Source organism: Rhea pennata, chromosome 17 (genome assembly GCF_028389875.1).
Source record: "Rhea pennata isolate bPtePen1 chromosome 17, bPtePen1.pri, whole genome shotgun sequence".
Taxonomy (NCBI): domain Eukaryota; kingdom Metazoa; phylum Chordata; class Aves; order Rheiformes; family Rheidae; genus Rhea; species Rhea pennata.
Genome location: NC_084679.1, coordinates 15,522,400 through 15,543,038, shown reverse-complemented (window position 1 = coordinate 15,543,038; position 20,639 = coordinate 15,522,400). Strand labels below are relative to the sequence as shown.

The window sequence follows — 20,639 nt, the reverse complement described above, 5'->3', positions numbered from 1 at the left end:
GCTGCTCTTAAATTACTGCAGATAGTCCTGCCCTGAGCCCCAGCATCCTAGGCTCTCATACCCAGGCCAAGGAGGTCTTCAAATTGTCTTTTCAGCTAGTCCGGCTCAGTGCAAGGAACCCAGCTCTGCAGGCCTGGAGAGGGGATGCTCTTTCCAGGCATTGGGCTGCAGAATGGGATAGAAGGAGCTCTTCGTGCCTGCACTACAAAAGTCACCTGCGAGGAGGCTTACTGCTTTGGAAAGAGGCTCCCAGGCTCAGAAGGTGAGCTGTCCTCAGAGACAAGCTGGCACTGGGCTACTGCCTGTCAGGGTTAAATTCTGCCTCTCTCTGTGCATAGTCCTACCTAAGTTCATTTCTCGTCAGCAGCTCTCAATGCTAGTGAGGGGCAGAAGAAGCCGAGTCAACGGACAGACAACCTCCATCAAACAGTTCTGCCTTTCCTACCCAGGACTGGTCACTTCTGCTCTCAGTCCTGGGTACCCCCCAGGGACCTCCCCCTTTGCAGGGGAAGCAGACCCAAGAAACCCCTTCCTTCAGTCCACCACTGCCTCTGACATCACTACCACTGGCTGCCGCATGCCAGAGCACTTTTATTCTTCATCTTCTCCTCCCCACTGCTTTCCTGGGAATGCTTTCTAGCACAAGGTGTTTAAATCATTTATGAAGGTCTAAAATAGAGCTGGCTCCCTTCCAGGTATTCTGGCATCCAGATTCCATAAACAACCCACCAGCCAAGGGAGTCAGCTTGGAAAAAGACTTTTTATGTCTATTCCCTAGACCTCACTTCCACAGAAATCTTTAAACATGTTCATTTCTAATCTGTAAGTGTGGCAAATTTGTTTCAGGTATTTACTGACCTTCCTTCTTCCCCAGACAATTTCAGTCATCTCACACAACCCACCTTTTATGCAGCTTGAGTGCTCTGCCTGACAGGATCTGAGGGCTGTCAAGAAAATAGAGGGACCCTCTGCAAAATAACAACCCAGGAAAGTCTGATGTGCACTTCTCTGCCCTCAAATATTTCCCAGGTGCCCTTTAGAAGGCAACCTCTTCTTTTTGTACAGCTTTGACCTTTCTGGAGATGGGAATTCACCAAGGTATTTTCCCTTGGCTGCTCAGCCACATTAGAGCTTCGGGAACTGAGAGGGAGAATCAGGAGTCTGACATTTATTTTTTATGCTGCAAGTGATTCACTGAAAATCATTTGGATGCAAGTAGAAAATGCCAGGGAATGGGGAGCACTTTCTCGGTCCAGTCCAGGTTCTGATCTCATCAGCACTGTGGGAGCAAGGAACTGGAAGATATTGAAGTTAGGTGGACTGGGTGGACTGCTGTGAGATGTGAGGGAGGGTCGCCACAACATCACATTCTCTCAGCAGTAACAGCAGTAGCTCTGCAGGCATCTCTCAACAGCTCTCCTATGTATCCGAACAATAGAAATATCCCAAACACTGGAGATCTTCTCCTGGAACTCCTTGGGTGACTTCCAATAAATCCCCTAAACTCCTTGCAGCTCACTAGTAAAATGGGATATATATTTAGTCATTTGTCATGTAGAGGTAGGACATGAGTGTTCCACAACTCAGTATGTTACCCTTCCAATGCAGCACTGGGATGCTGGGCCCCTTCCTGTAGCAGTTAAACATCCAGTGACTTCTTTAATACCAGAAAGCACTGGAAGGATGTGTTTTCTCAGTTCCTGAAGATGATGAGCTGGGTTCTCTGCCAAACTGCCTGTGCAGGGCTGGCCTGACTGCTCCTCTGCTGCAAAGCACAGTTGAGTAGTGCCTGCAGCTGTCTATACCGCACCTCTAGTTACTTGCACATGAGCCGTGGCAAGAGCCAGAGCTGCCCAGAGGGAGGCACCAGGGAGACAGTGGCATTGCTTGGAGAAGTTAGAAAGAATGAACTTACCATCTAAAAACACACCCTATTGTTGTGGGGTAACGGTCTCAATCCTGTCCTAGCACTGAAAGCTTCTCTGTATCCCATGTGCAATTCATGTTCCCATGAATTCCTCAGTGCAGGTATTACAGGACATCTGAGTCTTCCTTGAGAGTGTCAAGGGAGAAGAAGACAAAGTGTTTCATGAAGAAAAATAACTCCCTCATCAGACTGAGAGACATATATGTTTCCAAACCGAGAACAGCCGTTACCAGCTCTGCCCACAGCCCAGACCATTTGCCTGGCAGCTGGCCCAATTTCCTTACGGGTGTTGTTGGTGAGTCTACTGCTACCCTGACCCATGCCAAGGGAGGATTGGTGTTCCTGGCCATCCTATCAGTCTAGCAAGTCCCACTCCAGAGAGCGTATCTGCCCTCAGCAGTGAAGCTAGATGTCAGCTCAAGGTCTGTGCCACTCCCTATGTCCCTGTCTGCCTCTTGGCAGAAGGGCTTTGACCCTTGCTGCCAGCATGGGGTGGGTGAGGGACAAAATGTCACAACATCTCCTGAGAACATGCTTTTGACAGCACAGTATGGAGTGTCACTGTGACTATATCCCAGGCACCAGCTGGGCAGGGACAGGGAGCCTGGGCCGGGGCTGACAAGGCATCAGGACACATCTCCTGTTACCCTGACCTCTGAGTGGAAGTGGCTTCACAGCGCTGATGTTGGACATGAGACAGGCATATGATCAGCTTGAGAAACACCAGACCAATGAGGATCTGAATCAGCACTCTCTAGAGAAGACAGATTCTGTGAATGCAGGGTGCACATCTCTCAGCGAGCAGGCAGGGCTCACAAGGGCTGGCAAAGCTCCCAGAGCTAGAGGGGAGGGAGGATCTGTCCTCAGAGACCCCAGGATAAGGCAGGACTACCCCTCACTCCAGAGCTGAGGGTGACTGCTGGAGGAAGCTGATACAGAGAGGAGGAACGCTAAAGGCCTCTGTGAGGAGAGGAAGGGAAACAGACTGCTGACCTGCTGCCACTACTCTCTGTTCCCTGGCCCTGGAGAAACTGCAGCCTGCCTCCCTGTAGTCCCAGGGCCAGATCGAAGCACCTCAGCTCAGCAAATCCCCCGGGGGAGCATTAGGTGCAGCTGCAGCAGAAAGCAGTTCGCCCCTTGGCCCAGCCAGGTTCCTGCCTGGGCAGACTCAGCCCATCAGCACATACAGCACCAAGGCCATTAGCACAACAGAGGCTGCCAAGGCAGCCCCACATTCCTGCTGAAACACAGACAGAGCAATTTTCACCTCACCAGTTTCCCTCCCAGGTGCCATGAGTGCCTGCTGTAACTTGTTGCCATCTGTTATTTTTGCTGTGTTAAAATGCCTCTCCACTGCGCACCGGCCCATGAAATATGCATGCAGTGTCTTCTCCCTTTCCAAACTGTCATCTCCTCTCACACTAAATCCCTTTCTTGCCTGTTTGTCCTGCACTGATATTTGTTTTTTTTGCATCTTATGCATTTTCAGGCTATCTAATAGACTCTCCCCTGGCTTAGCATCATTGCTAGTGCAGCTGAGGACACCCACTGAAGGCCTCAGACTCAGTTTTCTCTGAGGAAGCTGTGCTCTTGTTCCTGGGGCACATTCCCCAGATTAGATACAGCAGATTGGCTACATTCACGTCATGCCTGGTACTTGTGCCTCAGACCAGACTGGATTTCACAGGTCAAGTATTGAGACTAGATGCAGCCACCACGCTGGCAAGAGCCGACCTTGCGTGTGCACTGACCTGCCATTCACACCCAACTCACACCAGGATGTGGCACCAGTGGCCTGCAATAAAGTCATGGCCAAGGGGTCCCAGGAACTGCTCTGCAAGATCATGGTGGCAGCTGGGGGCCTTTGAGAAAGGTGAACTGAATGGGCCGTGCTGATGTGACAGGGCAGAAAGGCTCAGGGTCAAACCTCTCAGGGTTTCTAGTGCAGCCCGTCAGGAAACCCCTACGGCTGAGGACTCCGAGGCATTCCCAGGGGACTCCACACACCAGCCAATTTGCACCATGCTGGACCAGGTACAGCAGGAATGAGGAGGAGAAAGAGAGAAGTCTGAGAGCTGGCAGGGTGGGATGCTGGACACCAGGCAGTCCACGCGGTGACGGCCAGAGGCTTGGCACAGCAAGCAGGAGCTGCCTGTGAGCCCCCCTCAGTGGTTTCCCAGCCATCAGCAGGGCAGCCCCAGGCAGCACCGCCTGTTCAGGGAGCCCCTTTGGCTCTGGGAACAACATGCTGCAGATTTTGCTTCCATCAAAACGTGGCTTGTTTTTACATTTTGCCTCTGCATCCCAGCTTCGAGACTAAGGTTCTTCTGAAAACACAGACCTGCTCATGGAACATAGATTAGCTTTCATAGCCCTGGAGACCTCTCAGACCCTGTGGGGCTGGCAGCATGCTCCTGCTCTGTATGGCCAACTAGCAACACCCTGAACATCAGGCAAATATTTCTCAGGGATGACTCAGGTGAGCTGATCCCATTAGATCCTTTCAAGGGAACTTTCTCCGTGATGCCTTGATGATAAACAAGCTCCCTTCCAGCAACAGCAAGGTCTGGTTGTGGCTGCTGTTCTTTCTAATAGAAACAGGGAGATATGGCTATACCTACCAGAAGCAGCACTGAAGCCTAGAAAAGGAGCAAAAGTTCAGATTGAATACATGTCATAATTTTAAAACGACTACAGCTGTAACATCAGCTCTTTAAGCTTTAATGTGACTATGCATAATTTTAACTTTTTTTTTCCTCCTTTTACAGGAGTTCAAACTGCTGCCTGAGACTCCACGCACTCAACCTCATTGCGATAATAAATTAGTTCACTATGAATAACATGAAAGGGTTAATGCGGTGTAGGTAATATTTTTAAATAGATGGATGCTTTTCAATAACTGAATTTTTACTAAGGTCTTTTATGGGTGGCAATGCCATTATCTGTTTCTCAGCCTTTTCTCTGGCTGACTCAAGGGAAGGATGGGAGATACCAAAAAGAAACCTTGCAAATACTCTCAAGGAACCTCCCTGAGTTCACCTTTAATTACAGTTGGGGGAACTGCATGAATGTCACTGCTAGGCTGTGGAGGAAACACTGTTTACTGGAATTGTTCCTGTACTACTAGCCCTACGGTAACTATACCTCATCCATACTAGGCAAGACTTTTAAAATGTGGAGCTCTTGGCAGGCTGGGGGATGATTTGGAAAAAGAACCGCTTTGCATCAAAACTCAAGGAGTCCTCTCCAAAGCAAGTCCTTCAGAGGCTCTCTCTTGCTGCTCCAGCCCAGCCCAGTGAAAGCGTGGTTTCCAAACGAAGCACGCACTTGCCGGTCTGCTGCGCTGTTTGCTCTCGTCCCGCCTTGCAAACGCTGGCTGCGATGAGTATTGCTAGGCACAAGATGTCACTGAGGAGCCAGAATGGGGAGAGTCTGTGCAGCCCTGCATCTGCCGAAATTCATCTTCCAGGAAAGACGGCGGAGCTGGGGCTGCAGAAGCAGGAACTGAGAAGGGGGCACGGATGCAGCAGTCACAGCTATAAAAAGGACCTGAAAAAAGGGAGGGAGGCGTCTGCTCCCCGCGCCGAGAGTCGCGGGCGCAGCCGGCAGCAGAGGCGCCGGCGGCTCGCGAGGATTTCCGCGTGGGCACGGGCCGGAGGAGGGCGCGCGGGGAGCGGCACGGGCGGAGCCGGTGCCGCGGGGGGCGGCGGCGGCCGCCGCGGAGGGCGGGGGCGCGGCGGGTACTTAAGGCGGCGGCGCGGGCGGGCGGCCCTGCCGTGCCCGATGGCGTCGCGGAGCGGGGTCCGGGCGCTGTGCGCCGCCCCGCGCCGCCAGCGCTCCTCGCCCGCCGCCGCCGCAGCCCGCCGGCCGCAGCCCGCCGACGGGGCGGCCGCGCCGGCCCCGCCGCGGGGCGCCGCCCGCCAGCCGCCGCCGCCCGCCGTGGACTTCGGGGACCCCCGCGAGGCGTTCCGCAGCAAGAGCAGCGCCGAGCTGCTGCGCGGGCTGGTGGTGCTGGGGCTGTGCGCCGTGGGGCCGCTGGTGGAGCACAACCGCGAGGTGGGGCCGGGGGCGGCGGGCCGGGCCGGGGGCGGTGGCGGCGGCGGGGCGCTCACCTCCCGCTGTCCCCTAGCTGCTGCTGCTGAGCCGGCGGGTGCTGGGGCAGCCGCTCTTCGAGAGGCTGATGAAGATGACCTTCTACGGGCAGTTCGTGGCCGGGGAGGACCAGGAGGCCATCAAACCCCTCATCAGGAGGAACCAGGCCTTCGGCGTGGGCGCCGTGCTGGACTACAGCGTGGAGGAGGACCTGACCCCCGAGGAGGCCGAGCAGAAGGAGCTGGAGTAAGCGCGAGCGCCGGCGGGCCGCGGCCCCGATGGCGCAGTCTCGGCCGTGGGGCGGGGGCGGGGGGGGGCACCGCGTGCGGGGCCGACGCCCGCACTGGCCGGGCTCCCATTGGCTGCCCGCGCCCAGCCCCCCGCTCCCATTGGCTGCGGCGCCCGGGCCGCCCCGCGTCACGGCCTCGCCTCCCGCAGGCGGTTTCGGCATCGCCCCCCACCCCACGGCCCGAAGTGGGGCGCTGCCCCCCCCCCCATCGCCCACCCCAGACCGCTGCCCCCTCCCCCTTGGAGGTTCTCCCCGTCAGCCCCCGGAGCAGGGTGCTGCCCCCTAACACCCCACAGCTGACACTGCCCCCCCTTCCCGCATCCTCCCTCAGTGGCTGCCCCCCCCCCCCGTCTGGGGTGCTGCCCCCACTGATGCCTGGGCCCCACGTTCCCGTGGCTCCCCTGCCCCTTCCCCAGCCGGTGCTCTGCCCCTTGCTCGTGACCCCTGTGAAGTGCAGGTGCTGGCCCTGGCCACCGGCAACTTTCCACTCAGAGCTGTGGTTCCCACCGGGCCCCTCATTGGAGAGCTCCTGTCAAGGAGATCGATGGGCTGCTGGCATGCGTGCCGCGTGGCCACCCTGGCAGCGAGGTGGCTGGTAGCGGCTGCCGTGCTGGGCACCGGCCACCGGCACTGCAGGGAGCAATGCTGGGGCAGAGTAGGTCTCCATCTGCAAGCAGCTCTGCTCAGCATCCTACATACTGCATGTCCCAAGCCAGTGTTGGGCTGAAAGCAGGAAGGGGGAGCTGGAAAGCTCTGCTTGCCCTGAGGCATGAGCATGCAGCTGGGCTTCTCCCTGCCCTGGGCAGAGCTGGTGCACACCATGCCGAAAGGCTGGAGATGTGGCGTGTCTCAGTGTTGCCTGGCAGCAGGCTGGTGGCAGTGTCCCCCTTGTCTGGCACTGGTACATAGTGCCATGTTACAGTGTCATTGCCTAGTGTTAAAAATAAACTAGGAAAAAGCATCACCCTGATTTGCAAATAACTGGTTTCAGGTTAGGGGAGTGATGCAGGTCATGGTGCTTCTAGTGTTTGCACAGCTGCTGCTGGGACTGCTGCTCTCCCAGACTGCAGCCCGCTCCACAGGTGCACCTGGTGCATCCCCGCTCATGTGATGCCTGTGGTCATGCTCTTCCCAGTGAGACCATTATCTCTTCTTTCCACTTGGTTGCTGTTTATCAGTATCCCCTCGCTTGTCATGAGCTTGCTTGTCACGAGCTTGGAGGTTGCCCAGCCTGCTGCATAAGTCAGCTAGTGTGAAACATTTCTTCTGCAGGGCCTGCCTTACAGTGTTTGAGCTGCAGAGGGGAAAATGTGATCCAAGCCCTTCCTGGAGATAAAGCTGTTAGCTTTTTATGTAAAAACTTCAAAATACACCACTTGTAACCTGGGGGAGAAGGAGGGTGGTTCTCAAGATGCAAAGCAGTGTTTTTGTCAAGAGTAGCTGAATTGTGACTGCTTCCCTGGATGTGCAGCAGCAGAGGCAATGGACACAGTATGTGCAGAAATTGCTGTTCCAGCCCTGCTCAGCATCCAAATGGAATTTGACTCCCCAGCATGGCCCAGGGTGCCAGCTGGCTGGTAACATCGATGCTGTCAGTATGTGGAATGAGGGAGCCTTGTTTGTCCTTGGTGCCTGGCCAGCCTTGCTGCAGTCTCTTGGTCTTGCCATGCTTGTGTTTAGCGTTTTCTGTTGGTGACCACCAAGGGTTTTCACAGGTGCGAATTTAGCCTGCACTTGTGTCTTGGACTATTCCAGAAGGGTGCTGATGAGTGAGCAGTGTATTTGGGCTATGCTGCTCCCCTGGAGCAGATCTGGGATGGGCATGCACTGGGAATATTTGATACTGCATATGGGCTTTGCAGGCCAGCTCTTCCTGCACTGTGGGTGTCTCAGGCTGTGTCCCAAGCAGGAGAGCTCTGTAGAGTCATGCACTGAATCAACAGCTCCTTCTGCACTTTGTGCACACCTCAAGTTCAGCTTCCCTCAGCCCCAGCAGGATTCACTCAAAACAGTATCTCATAAATGGACAGGGAAAAATTCCATCCTAGTGGTCTTCCAGGGAAGTCGTGGGGTGGGGACAAAGCCCAGGGTGAGGTGTTGGTGGCACTGTAACAGCTTTGTTGTACCCTGGCCTTTATCAAGGTCAGCTCTCTGGCCTGCTTAAAGGCAGAAACCCAAACTGCTAATGCTTTAGAGAGTGAAGCTACTGAACTTGGCTGTGTGTGGTTGGGTGTGAGCTGTCCAGGGTTTACAGCTTTTAAACATGAGGATTATGCTTCACCTCTAGTGTGAATGTTTCAGGGCTTTACCTCCACCGACAGTCCGGGATGCAGTATGGCAGAAACAATATACAGTGGGTTTTTGGTCTTCTGGTGCCATCTGCTGTTTCCTGAGGCAGAGCTCATGCAGCCTTGCTGGGCTACCAGTGTCAGCCTGTTCCTAAGCAAGCTGGAGATAACAGTGTGGAAATGCCTTTTCCCTAGTATCAGGCTGTGATTGCTCCTTACAGCAAACCCTCTAGCTGGGAGCATTGACACAAGGCAGGCACTGGCTTATCTGGTGTTGGCTGATTCTGGTGTCCCAATGTACTTCCTACCTGCTGCAGGCTCGTTGCTGCTGCCCTGCCTTGGCTGGCACCCAGCAATCTGACTTGTCCCAGGAGTCCTTGACAACATCCTCAAGGGTGCAAAGGCTAGAGTTGCAGTGAAGTCATGGTGACATGGCTGGGGAAAGGACCCTCCTGCAGGCAGTAGGACCCTGGCAGAGATGGTTGCTTGTCCTCTTGGCACTGTGTGGGCTGTGGGTGTTGGGGGCCTGGCAGCAGCCCCAGATGGCTTCTATGGAGGCAGCACTGCAAGAGTGATGGCAGGGGGTGAGGTTTTGGCTGACCTCCTCTGCCTCTGCTGGGCAGATGGAAAGCTGATAATGTGCTTGCTTGCAGGGGAAGAGGTAGGGCAGCTGGGAAGGGACTTCTGCCTCCATGGAGTGAATGGAAGAAACCCACACAGCAGAGCTGATCGTGCAGCCTCCGAGTTGTCACTGGGGGTCTATGGGTTTCCTGAGTCAGAAACTGCATTCGAATTGTAACAGCTGAAAGATCTCTTTAGGAATCTGTGGTCTTTCAGAGCCTTGAGTCTTGGCCTCTAGCAGCATGTTTCATACTGTAGATACTGTCTTCCCCACGAGCACTCTCTCCCATTTCAAACCTGCTGAACACTGTCATAGATGCTCGGCGAATGGTTCCACCAAGCAGCTCTTGGACTTTGAGCAAGCTTTGCTTCCTCTAGAGACTTCTTGTATGGATACTAGAGACTTCTTATGGTGGAGCAGATACCTGGTATCCATATAAGAATTCCAGTCTGGCTGATCCAGCCTCACAGCAGGCTCTGGGGTTCAGAGCAGCCTCTTCCCCTTCTCTCCACCTGCTCCAGTGCCCTTACCACCTGAAGAGATGGCTGCACAGAGTTGCCCTGCGCTCTGCCTAGGTGTGCTGTGGATCTCTGTGGCAGCAGGATGATTTCTCTTTAGTCTTGGTAGCAGGTTGTGTAAAGAGTTGCTGCAGCACTGGACTGATGTGTGCAAAAAAACTTGCTTGGGGGTGAGGGGGCAGGGTTGAGGGACTGTACCTGCCAAATGATTTGCTTTATTCTTTCCTCCATGGCTTTATCCACTGTCCATAGTTCAGACCTGAGCTTCCTGTGACCATTGTATTTGCCTTGGATGTGATAATTTGGAACAGTCTCTCACTGATGGTTGCTTGTCTCCTCTCTCAAACCCATATGCTGATGGACAAAGCAGACACACTGTTCTTCTGGCACCTTGCTGTAAGCTTCAGTGTGAAATGGATTGTTACCTACTTATTTCTGACAAGAGAACCTTTGTGCTTCTCCTGAAACAACTTCTTTGAGCCTAACCAAAGCTTCCTGAGAGCCCAAGTCTGCTGTGTCAGCTGAATTAGTCTTTCACAGCAGTCCTTGTTTTTCCCTCACTGCTGCTGTGATCCTTCCCCACCAAAGCTGAATTGTGCCAACTTACTTTAACACTTTCTCTGGTTTGGTACTGGAAACTTCTAAAGGTAAATGTCATATCTGCTAGGCTGTGAGACTGAAGCGAGTTACGTGCTGCAGTTTGCAGCTCAGCAAGCCTGCTGTTACATCCTGTTACAGCTTTGTTCATCATCTGCTCAGCAGCTCCTGGACAGCCAGATTTGTGCTATGCTGAACAGCATAGGCTTTTGCATGTAGTGGCACTTGCATGCTCTGCGTGGGTATCAGTTCCCAGGCCCTGCAAGACCTGATTGTGTCTTGCAAATAGTTCCTCAATAACTATAGCCTACTAAAAGTTTTAGGGTAGTGCATGGAGCTGCTTCCTGCTCTGGGACATTTGCTGCATATTGGCAAGAGGGGTGGCCAGGTAGAAGCTAACTTCAGCTGGTCTGGGTTAAGTGGCATTTGGATGCTGTAGGAATGGCTTTGCTAGCCAAGACTAATATTACAAATAAAACAATATCCAGGAAGATCTATTTCTTCAGCTGGAAGGAGTCTCCTTTATTTTGTTTGATGCAGAATAATAAAGTGAACACCATGGCATTGCTTTATATGCCCCCTCAGGGAACAAAGGAGTTGTTACAGTCATGCAGCAGGAATGCTGCTGTAAAGGGTGTGTTTATCTTCAGGAACACACATTGCTTCAAATTCAGGGGTAGTTTTTTTGCTAGTTCAGTTACGTGCATTTACTCTGCACAGGTCTGGGGAAACGTTGCTTCCTGCTGCTTGTCTCTAGCATCTCAAATGCTGGATGCAAGGACTCTGCACTTGATGTGCTCTGTGGCTACAGAGCTGTCCTGCTGTGCTGTGCCTGGGACCTACCTGCTGGGCACATCTCTCCTGACATATCCTCACAGTCCCAGCAGTGTGTCAAGCTGAAGACTTCCACTGTGACATACTGCTTGCTCCAAGAGGACATTCTATGTGTTGTGGCCTCTGCTACTGCATCTTATCCCAGGATATATTATGTCTCCTCTCCTTCTTTTCTTCTTTTTGTATTCAGAGGCAGAAAGTTTCTTGACCTGTCCTGGGGGTAGCAAAATCTTGGAGAAAACACTGCAGAACTTGACAGGTTATGGCACAGTGCTTGCTGCTACTGATGAGCTCTGGCTGCTTCTGCCTTGGTTCATGTGAGGCTTTGCTGTGCTTTAAGCAATGCAGGATTGTTCTTGGCTCTAGGGACCCTCAGCAGGAGGAAGAGCTTGGCTCCGCTTGTTTGTTTCCAGCGGCCCCTAATCCCTGTCACAAGGTTTCAGTGCGGGTGATTTTGTTCTGTGACAGGGTCGCATGCCTCTCTGATCTCCTAAAGAGGCCTGCTGGCTCCTGCTGTATGGGTTTCCTGCTCTGCTCATGCTGTGCTTCCCTTTAAGGCCCTGTTTGGCATGCCCTGAGGGAAGGCCAGTTTTGGCATGCTGACTCAAGAGTTGCACAAGATAGATCTCCTGGGAGGAGACCACTCTACCCCTGCTAGGGGTTGCTTTCTAGGGGATGGCAGTGTTCCTGTGCCTTGCTCTGTGAAATTTGTTATCTGTGGGCTGAATTAAGGTGTCGGTGAGGAGGCTGCTTGAGTTTGAGAAGGAAGTCATGATATGGCCAGCACCAGCCTGCTGGGTTTGTCAGAGCCCTGTTATCTCTGTGGCGCAAGGTTTGGGCTTGAAATGACATGCAAAGTCAGCTACAGTTGAAGCTGGAACCTTGTTTTGTTTGGAAATCGTTGACTAATGTTTAGGTTAAGGGTAGCAGGACAGCTGATCTACTGGCAGGAGATTCTACAGCTTGATAGTCTGGAAAAGCCCTTTTCCTGGTGAATGGCACCTGGTGATCTTCATGGGTACAGAGGCATTGGGCCAGTTGGCATGAACAGTGCCCCACTGTGACAAAGAACACAGGCTTGTCATGGTTGGAGACGGTATCTGGCTCCACCAGGGCTGACCTTGTCCTTGCTTTGGGGTGGACATCCTTAACTGCAACTGGCCTGGGGTTCATCAGAGCTCTGCTGCCAGCACTGTTTTGAGAACAGCTCTCACCTGCAGAATGGAACATCTTCCCTGTGCTATCACAGATCTCTGAGTAAAGAAGCTCACACATTGAAAGCCCTCTGCTTCTGCAGGAGCATCTGGGGCGTCTGACCTGCCAGTGCAGGTTGAACTGACCAGAGTTTAATGTCTTAGCTCTAGGACTGTAAGGGAAGAACAGCCCTGCCATGTGGGCTGGCAGTAGGGCAGCCTGGGGAGCTGCCCTGCTCGCTGGCTGATGTGGCCCTTTGTTTGTTTTATTTCTTAGCTCCTGCACCTCTGCATCTGAGAAGGAGATTGGAGGTGAGTGAACAAGCCTCTCCTGCTCACAGTAAATAATTCCTGGCTGAAAGTTCAGCCATTCTGGATGCCATGGGCTTAGCCTGGGAGAAGGACCCAGTTCCCACAGCCTAAAAACAAGTTGATTGAGAAGCATTGAAGTGCTCAGCTTTTTGTGCCAACACCATTCCTCAGCAACGGCTGAGCCCCTGCCTGGACGACAGGAAGGACTCATTGTATAGTCCTTGGCATCTCTTGTATTGTCAAGCCAGAGCCTCTCTCCACCAATGCCTGCCCTGAGCCTGTGGATGGGAAGCAGGAACTCCTGGAGGAGGCTTGTAAGAGCTCTGAGCTCTTGAGAGGTGCATAGCCATCTCTGGCCTCCTTCTGCAGGAGCAGAGCAGAGGGAGAAGCAGTACCGGGCCCATCGTGGATTTGGAGACCGCCGTGGTGGAGTCATCAGTGCCCGTACGTACTTCTATGCTGATGAGGCCAAGTGTGACCAGCACATGGAGACCTTCCTACGATGCATTGATGCTTCAAGTAAGTGCTTGACATGCCCAGGGCAGCCCCACTGTGCCTTAGCCCTCAAGGGAGGCCCCCCCCCCACAGGCAGCTGTCCTTGTCCCCTTCAGCCCTTGTCCAGCTGGCCTGTCTGCACAGGTCTGTAGCCATATTTCCTGTCTTTTCTCCTGCCTGGAAGCTGCTTTTGTCTAGTCAGCTTTGTTTTGTGTTCTGTCCAGGTGGTAGCTCTGAGGATGGCTTCTCAGCCATCAAGCTGACAGCGCTAGGCAGACCCCAGTTCCTGGTGAGTGCTCAGGGGTACCAGGGCTGTATAGTTGTGAGGTGGGGAGAATGCCAGACCACAGATGACATCTGCAGGGACAGGCGCCCTGGCTTTGCTTGGGCATACTTGCCACAGGTGGTGTCTCTACTGGTGGCAGAGTAGAACCAGCTCCAATAGCCTGTTCCCTCTGTGCCTGAGACCTGGGAGGTTCTGCCTCAATCTTTAGGAGCATGAAATACAACAGTTTAGAAATTTAGAAGTCCCACCATGTGGCTGTGAATGGTCTGTACTAATAGATGGCTTCTCCAGAGATGAGAATCCCCTGACAGAGGCAACATATGGTCAAGGTCTGCTTGTGGGGCTTGCCTCAGGCTGGACAGGGTCCTGCAAATCCCTAGCACCACAACAGGCTCTGAGCTGCCTGTGACTCAGCATGGCAGCTCACACCAAGCTCTGCTCCTGCAGCTGCAGTTCTCAGAAGTTCTGGTGAAGTGGCAGAGGTTTTTCCACCAAATGGCTGCTGAGCAGGGCCAGGCTGGGCAAGCAGCCCTGGAGATGAAGCTGGAGGTGGGAAAGTTGCAGGTGAGCTGGGTGATGTCTGAGGGACAAGGCTATGCTGCCCAAGGGCTTTGGTGGCACCTACCACCAGGCATGAACTGCTGGAGGTGGCTGGTTTTCATAGGGCTCTTGGAACAGCTCTGAATTGTGATGCCTCAGATCTGGACTGGTCATTCATACCTGACTTTGCAGCCCAATGTGGTGCTGTTACCTCCAGACTTGTCCTTGCCCTGCCTTTCCTGTACTGGTTTATTACCATCCTTGGTTGATGGGCTCCCACCCCTGCCATGATCTCACTCCTGTCATGTTCCTCCCTGGATCCATTGCCATGCTGCAATGGGCTGCTCCTTGTGCTGGCATAGCTCCCTACACACTGGCCCTGGGTATCTTCCTACCCCCAGCATTGGTACTGACACTCCTTTTGCTGGCAGGAGGCCCTGGCTAATCTTGGCATTGCGACCAAAGCAGAGAGTCAGCACTGGTTTACAGGCGAGAACCTGGGTGTGAGCGGGTAAGCTCTCTGGGAACCTCAAGGTGATGTGGGATGGGCCCTGGAGGACTTATGTAGCCTGCCCCAGTTCTTGGGATGCAGTCAGTACAGCAAGCAGAACTCCAAAGGCCAGCACTGACTTGGCATGGGGCCAGGCTCTCTAGGCAGAGGAAGCTCTGGTGGAAGTGACAAGATGGGTCAGTGGTTCCGGGTGGCAGATTGTACACTCATGCTTGGGGGCGGGGGGAACTGGCAAAAACCTCCTTCCTCTGCCCTGAGTACCCTGTAGGTACTGACCTGGCATTGTGCTCACAGCACTGTGGACCTGTTGGACTGGAACAGCCTGATTGACAGCCGCACCAAGCTCTCCAAGCTGCTGCTTGTCCCGAACATGCAGGTGGGTAATCTCTTTGGCCAGGCTTGGCCCACTGAACAGTGCTGTGGGCAGAGTAGTGTCAATGCAAGGCAGTTCCTCCCTGCCCCTTTCTGGTCACTGGCTATTGCTCCAAGGTCAGGGTGCTGTGAGGACTCTTCTGCATTAGGAATCTATATTCTTCTCTGCTTTTGACTTGGAGAGGAACACAGGGGAGTAGAGGCTGGACAGAGGGGTGGCAGTGGTATCTGTGCTGGCCAACAACCCTTGAAGTCCTGGAGAGGTAGTTTGAGGGGACAGGTTGTAGGTTTCCTGGCCCTGCCTGGCAGGTTGCTCATAGCTGTGACTGCAGCACTGGCTGGCATTGGTGCTGCTGGAAGCCAGCCATGCTCTAATCTGTGGTGTCCAGGCAGTTCTGGGGCCATGTGAGCCCTTGTTGCCTCCCTATGTAGCTTATGCCAGCTGCCTCTCCTGGATGGCCATGTCAGCTGCCACACCATGCCTGCAGGGTGGCATCTAGCCTAACAGTGCCCCATTGATATGAGTATACATCAGTGTGCTAGGTGCCACTCCCAGCTCTGCTGGGACAGCACCATCATTGGGCCCCCACAGCCCTCTTAGGAGGCCAGACTCAGGTACCTATGCCTAGGTATCTACTTCAGTCTGGGAAGGGTCTGTCCTGGTCTTGCTGTGCCTTGCCAAGCAGCAGCTGCAGCCAGGCCTGTGGGATGGGCATCCCTTGCATGCTGTGCTGATTGCTAGGTGCTGAGGAGTTGAGGTAGGCAGCAGCTCTGAATGAGTGGCAAGTGGCTTCCTGTGGGATTTTTGTTTCCAGACAGACCTGGCCATATGTAGCAGCTTTGTGCAGCACTCTTCCCCAGGCAGAGGAAGTGCCTGTCTTGTGCCTGTCTGTGCCATGGCTGTTCTCATTTCAGACTGGACAGCTTGAGCCTCTCCTCTCACGCTTCACTGAGGAAGAGGATCTGCAGATGAAACGGATGCTGCAGAGGATGGATGTTCTTGCAAAGGTCAGGAGGTGCTGGGCTGAGAAGGCTGGGAGCAGGCCCTGCTGCAGAGGCTGATGCATTGGCAGGCAGTCTCAGCAGCCCAAACCCTATGGTGCTCACCTTCCAGAGGGCTGCAGAGACTGGCGTGAGACTCATGGTGGATGCAGAACAGACTTACTTCCAGCCAGCCATCAGCAGACTCACCTTGGAGATGCAACGTCGCTTCAACAGGGACAGGGCAGTGATCTTCAACACCTATCAGTGCTACTTGAAGGTGAATCCCTGCAGGAGGTGGTGCACAGTCCAGGGTGTATAGTAGGGGAAAGGACCTGCTGGAGCAGCTGGATCCCTTGGAGACCTTGGCTCCTGAAACCATGGCAATGCAATGAGCCATTTGTTGTTACTCCAGGGCTGGTTCCTGGTGGTGCAGGGTAGATGTGGCACTGCTATGATGACAATGCACTGTCTCTTCTACCTGGTGGCAGGAGGCTTATGACAATGTGACTTTGGATGTGGAGCTATCACGCCGGGAGGGCTGGCACTTTGGCACCAAGCTGGTTCGTGGTGCCTACATGGAGCAGGAAAGGAATAGAGCTGCCCAGATTGGCTATGAGGATCCCATCAACCCCACCTATGAGAAGACTAGTGAGATGTACCACAGGTAGAGGATAAACCCAACTATACTTCTCCCCTCCTACTGGGCACAGATTTGGGCAGTCTCCCCACACAGCCCTTTACTGCCCTGCAGGTGCCTGGACTATATCTTGGAAGAGATCAAGCACAGCGGGAAAGCTAATGTGATGGTAGCCTCTCACAATGAGGACACAGTCAAGCTCACCCTGCGCAGGTGGGAGCTGGGGAGGTGGTAGACAGACAGGCATGTGCCAAGCCTTGGCATGAGGATCTGGGGAGGTGGAGCTTGGTGGAGCTATGCTTGCTGCTTTTCAGGCCTATCTTCTGAGCTCAAGAACTGTGATCCTGCCTTGGGTCTGGTGGTCAGAGACTTAGTGTGGGGTTGGAGCTGGGGCACAGTAGCCCACAGAAATTGGAGTGATCCCTGTGGCACAGCCTGGAGGCTCACTGCAGTCTTTCAAACACATAATCTGGCTGGGATGTGGTCAGTGTCTTGCTGTTGTGTTCCGAAGCAGTCCCCTTTTTGTGCATGGGATGCATTACTTCTGCCTGCTGAGTCTCTGCTTTTCCCTAACACTGAGATATGGCTTGCAGGATGGCAGAGCTTGGGATCCATCCCTCAGAGAAGAAAGTGTACTTTGGGCAGCTGCTGGGCATGTGTGACCAGATCACTTTCCCACTAGGTGAGTGTTGCAGCTTCAGTACCTGGAATGGGGGGAGGGGAGGGAGGCTCAGCAGACATGTTCCTAGTCCATTCTCCTCTAAGCTCAGAGACCTCCGAGGCCTTACTGAGCAGCTGCTGAAAACTAGAGCCATTGTGGGGGTGAGCAGGACCTGAAGGGCTGATGGAACAGGGATATGGGTCTACCCTGATGAAAGCAGTGCTACCAGGGAACAGGCAGTGGGACTGCCTGAGGATACTGCCTTGTTGCCTGGACAGAGAAGTGGTGAAGCTCAGGGAGACTGGACCTGCCTCAGGGAGGATGTCTTGTTGGAAAATGCTGGATGCCGTGAGGATTGGTGAAGGGGAGGCTGAACAATAGGTGTTGAAGCTCTTGCATGCAGCTATCAGTAAATAGAAGGGCTGTGATAACTGGAGCTGGATGATCCTGTTCAGTAAGCAGTTCTACTCTTCCTTTCTGCACCTAGGCTAGCTGTTCTTGGCAATTTGGACCCCATTGCCCATTGTTTTGTGCTGTCAGCAGGCCCCAGAGAGGCAGGGAGATGAATCCTGGCAGACAGCAAACACTCTGTACATCACTCCTTTGTCCAGGAGTGTTATTTTACTCCTCTGGAGAAGTCAGTGCAATGCACAGCTGAGCTCTGGGCACTCTGCTCTCTTGTAGCTGGATGGGGACAGGCTGTTGAGTGACCCCAGGCTAGTTCTCTCCTCTCCATTTCTGTTCCAGGCCCAGGCAGTGAATTAGACATACTAGGGGACCAGCCTCAGCCCAGACAGATTGAGGCATGTGCAAAGATCCAAATAGCCCAGCCCAGACACATTCAGGTCACTGACTGATCTCCTTCCCTGCACAGGTCTCCAGAGTTGAGACCCCAAGGCCAGGATAGCAGCATGAGGCAGACTGGGCAATTGTCCAGCATGGATACTGCTCTGTCCTGGAGTTCCCCTAGCAAGCGGGGTTTGGCTGTGTGTCTGCAGTCTCCTCTGGTCATGCTGGAAAAATGTGTTAACTTGATGTTTTTGGTTGAATGCTTCTTGAATTGGCTGGGCCCTGGCTGCTGACATTCCCAGGGCTCCCAGTGACCTTGACCCTCTCCTCTCTGACTTGTTCCCAAGCTTCTAGTGCTGAGCAGGAGGAGGGACTTGCTTTTGCTTCCCTCTACTCTGGGCAGGCTCATCCACCTCTGTCTAGGCTGCTTTCAGACTTTCCTTCTTGATTGCTTGGCCATGTTCTCCAGCCAGTGAAATCAGCTGCTGTCTGCCCTGCCAGGAAAGACTTGCTCCTGATTCCCTGAGCTCTTCAGAGCTGGGGAACTGGTCTCACATGTCACTGTCCCATTACCCACCAGCTTACATCTGTGATCTGTTTGTACATCATAGCAGGCAATATGGAGTAGTCTAGGCCCCTCTATCCAGGAAAGAGTCAAATGGCTCAGTCCTAAGTGCCTAGCTCCTCTTTCCCAGCTCCCTATCCCATTGACTTGTTGCCTTTACTCAGGAAGGAGAGATGTCTAGCCCTGCGCTCCCATTGCAGCAGAGTCCAAGGAAGATGGGAGAGCAGGGAATCAGAGAGGCTCTCTTTGGCTCAGGGCACTTTCATGACCATTCTCTCTCTCTCTAGGTCAGGCGGGCTTCCCTGTCTACAAGTATGTGCCTTATGGCCCAGTGAATGAAGTACTCCCCTACCTGTCTAGGAGGGCCCAGGAGAACAGAGGCTTCATGAAGAGAGTGAACCGAGAGCGAGACCTCCTCTGGAGCGAGTTCAAGAGACGGCTCTTTGCAGGCAGCCTTTTTGGCCCAAACTACTAACTTCTTTGTCTAGTGGGATCTAGGTGTGGCACTTGGCTCAGCTGTGCCCATGGAGAAGGGTTATTGTGCCTTTGTGTATAAGCACCATTGCAGTTCCCTTTTCTAATTTTAGTGTAGTTTTTCACCTAGAGGCCTTTGCCCTGGGCAGAGAAGTGCTCTTGTTGCTGTTTGAACCACATAAGCATTCTGGAGGACACTGGTGTAGGGCTGCCCTGACTACCAGCTAGAAATGCCCAGAGGCATTTTCCTTCTGCCATGTGCCTAGCCTGAGCTGCAGCCCTGGGTTGGGCTGCAGCTGGGGAGTGTAACTCAGATGCTGAAGATCCCCTGCCTTGGTGAAAGTTGTCCTGGTGCTTTGCTATGGTGAGCTTGAGGGTAGAAGAGCAGCCCCCTGCTTTGCAGCATATGCTTGGGTCTAAGGGCCAAGAGCTCAGCTGTCCGCAGCCCTCTCTGAACCAGCAGTATAGGATAACCAGGGCTAGGTCCTCCAGCTGGAACTGGAGCTTTACCTGTCTTCCAGCTACATCTATGCAGATGCAAAAACTGAAGCTGGTGAGATGACCAGTGGAAGGAAGGGGCAGGATATTGGGGGCCTCCTGCCTTTCTGAGGGCAGCTGATTGCTGGATACTCACTAGCTTTGCACAAACCTGAGTTGGGCTTCTGGGAAAGGCCTGACTCTTAGCCCTCTCAGGCCAAAGCTTTCTAGGGCTGCAGGTCTCTGCGTCTTCTACCCACAGCCTGAGCTATGCTATGTTAGCCCTCTGGTATGTAGCAGGGGCAGAGCAGGGAGTGGAGTTGGCTTGCAGTGGTCACCACACTGTTCCTGTCCTGCCAGAGGGAGCAGACCCTGGTTGCAGGTGTCACTGCTCTGATGCAAGGTGAACACAGTGCTGTGCCAAACCTGTATTGTGGGCAGGGGAAGGCTGGGGAAGCTGTGTGCTTCCAAAGGGAGCACTTAAGAGCCAGTCTGCATCTGGCTGGCTCTGCCATACACTGGATTTGTGGAGAGTAGCGATGATTAAATCACAGCTGTTCCCAGCCTGTCTCTTGGATTTACTGGGCAGCCATCCCTGACCACCTGACTTGTCTTGCTCTGAAGAGCCCAGGTGTCTCCTCAGCCCAAACCTTTGAGGACTGCTTTCAGTGGTTGGAGGGGTGAGGGCTGTGCTGGGGTTGCTCAGAGCTGCCTGGGGAGAAGGGAAGGCAACTGTGTGCAGCTGAGAGGAGAGATAGTGGCCACTCTCCCTGCACTTGGCACTTAGGGGCCATGCACCCTGCTCTTTCATATTGCCTGTAGCCCAAGCTACTTGCTGGCTGGCATACAGTTGCATGCTGGTCCCTACAGTGTTTTTTCCCAGCCTGGCCAACCTCCCTCTGTGCCCTTCAACAACTGTTCCCCTGAGGCTTTCCTCCACCACTCCAGTTTCTTCTCATTGCTCCTGGACTTACATTTGGCTTTGTGAAGCCATGAGCACCTCTGGGCTTTCTTCCCTGGCAGCTTATATAGTCTGCTTTTCCCCACAGTCGTTTTCTCCATTTCCCCTTGTGAGCCATGGCCTTGGCAAGGCTTACTGAAAGCTAAAAGGGGGAAGTTTGGGCCTCCCAGCCATAATTCCCTGCTGCCTTTTCTCTAGATGACACTTCTATTTAA

General features: G+C 53.7%; 1 protein-coding gene and 1 long non-coding RNA gene across 4 annotated transcripts; one reads left to right on the top strand and one right to left on the bottom strand.

Moving 5' to 3' along the window:
* Window positions 1-4,584: 4,584 nt before the first annotated feature.
* LOC134148021 (uncharacterized) lies at window positions 4,585-6,312 on the bottom strand. The gene is made up of 2 exons (XR_009960123.1): window positions 6,040-6,312; window positions 4,585-5,476 (listed from the first exon to the last, which is right to left on the bottom strand). It is a non-coding gene; the product is annotated as an uncharacterized LOC134148021 (long non-coding RNA).
* PRODH (proline dehydrogenase 1) lies at window positions 5,840-20,026 on the top strand. Of its 3 annotated transcripts, XM_062589662.1 has the most exons (14): window positions 5,840-5,983; window positions 6,057-6,265; window positions 12,638-12,672; window positions 13,042-13,191; window positions 13,392-13,456; window positions 13,901-14,017; window positions 14,425-14,504; window positions 14,799-14,880; window positions 15,792-15,884; window positions 15,991-16,137; window positions 16,349-16,524; window positions 16,612-16,710; window positions 17,091-17,179; window positions 18,800-20,026. In XM_062589662.1, the coding sequence occupies exons 2-14, from the start codon at window positions 6,108-6,110 to the stop codon at window positions 18,985-18,987; spliced, it is 1,479 nt and encodes a 492-aa protein (XP_062445646.1). In that variant the 5' UTR covers window positions 5,840-5,983; window positions 6,057-6,107; the 3' UTR covers window positions 18,988-20,026. The 3 variants fall into 3 exon arrangements, with proteins under 3 accessions (XP_062445646.1, XP_062445643.1, XP_062445645.1); XM_062589659.1 differs by lacking the exon at window positions 14,425-14,504 and having other exon boundaries at window positions 5,904-5,983; window positions 14,773-14,880; XM_062589661.1 differs by lacking the exon at window positions 16,612-16,710 and having other exon boundaries at window positions 5,904-5,983.
* Window positions 20,027-20,639: the final 613 nt, after the last annotated feature.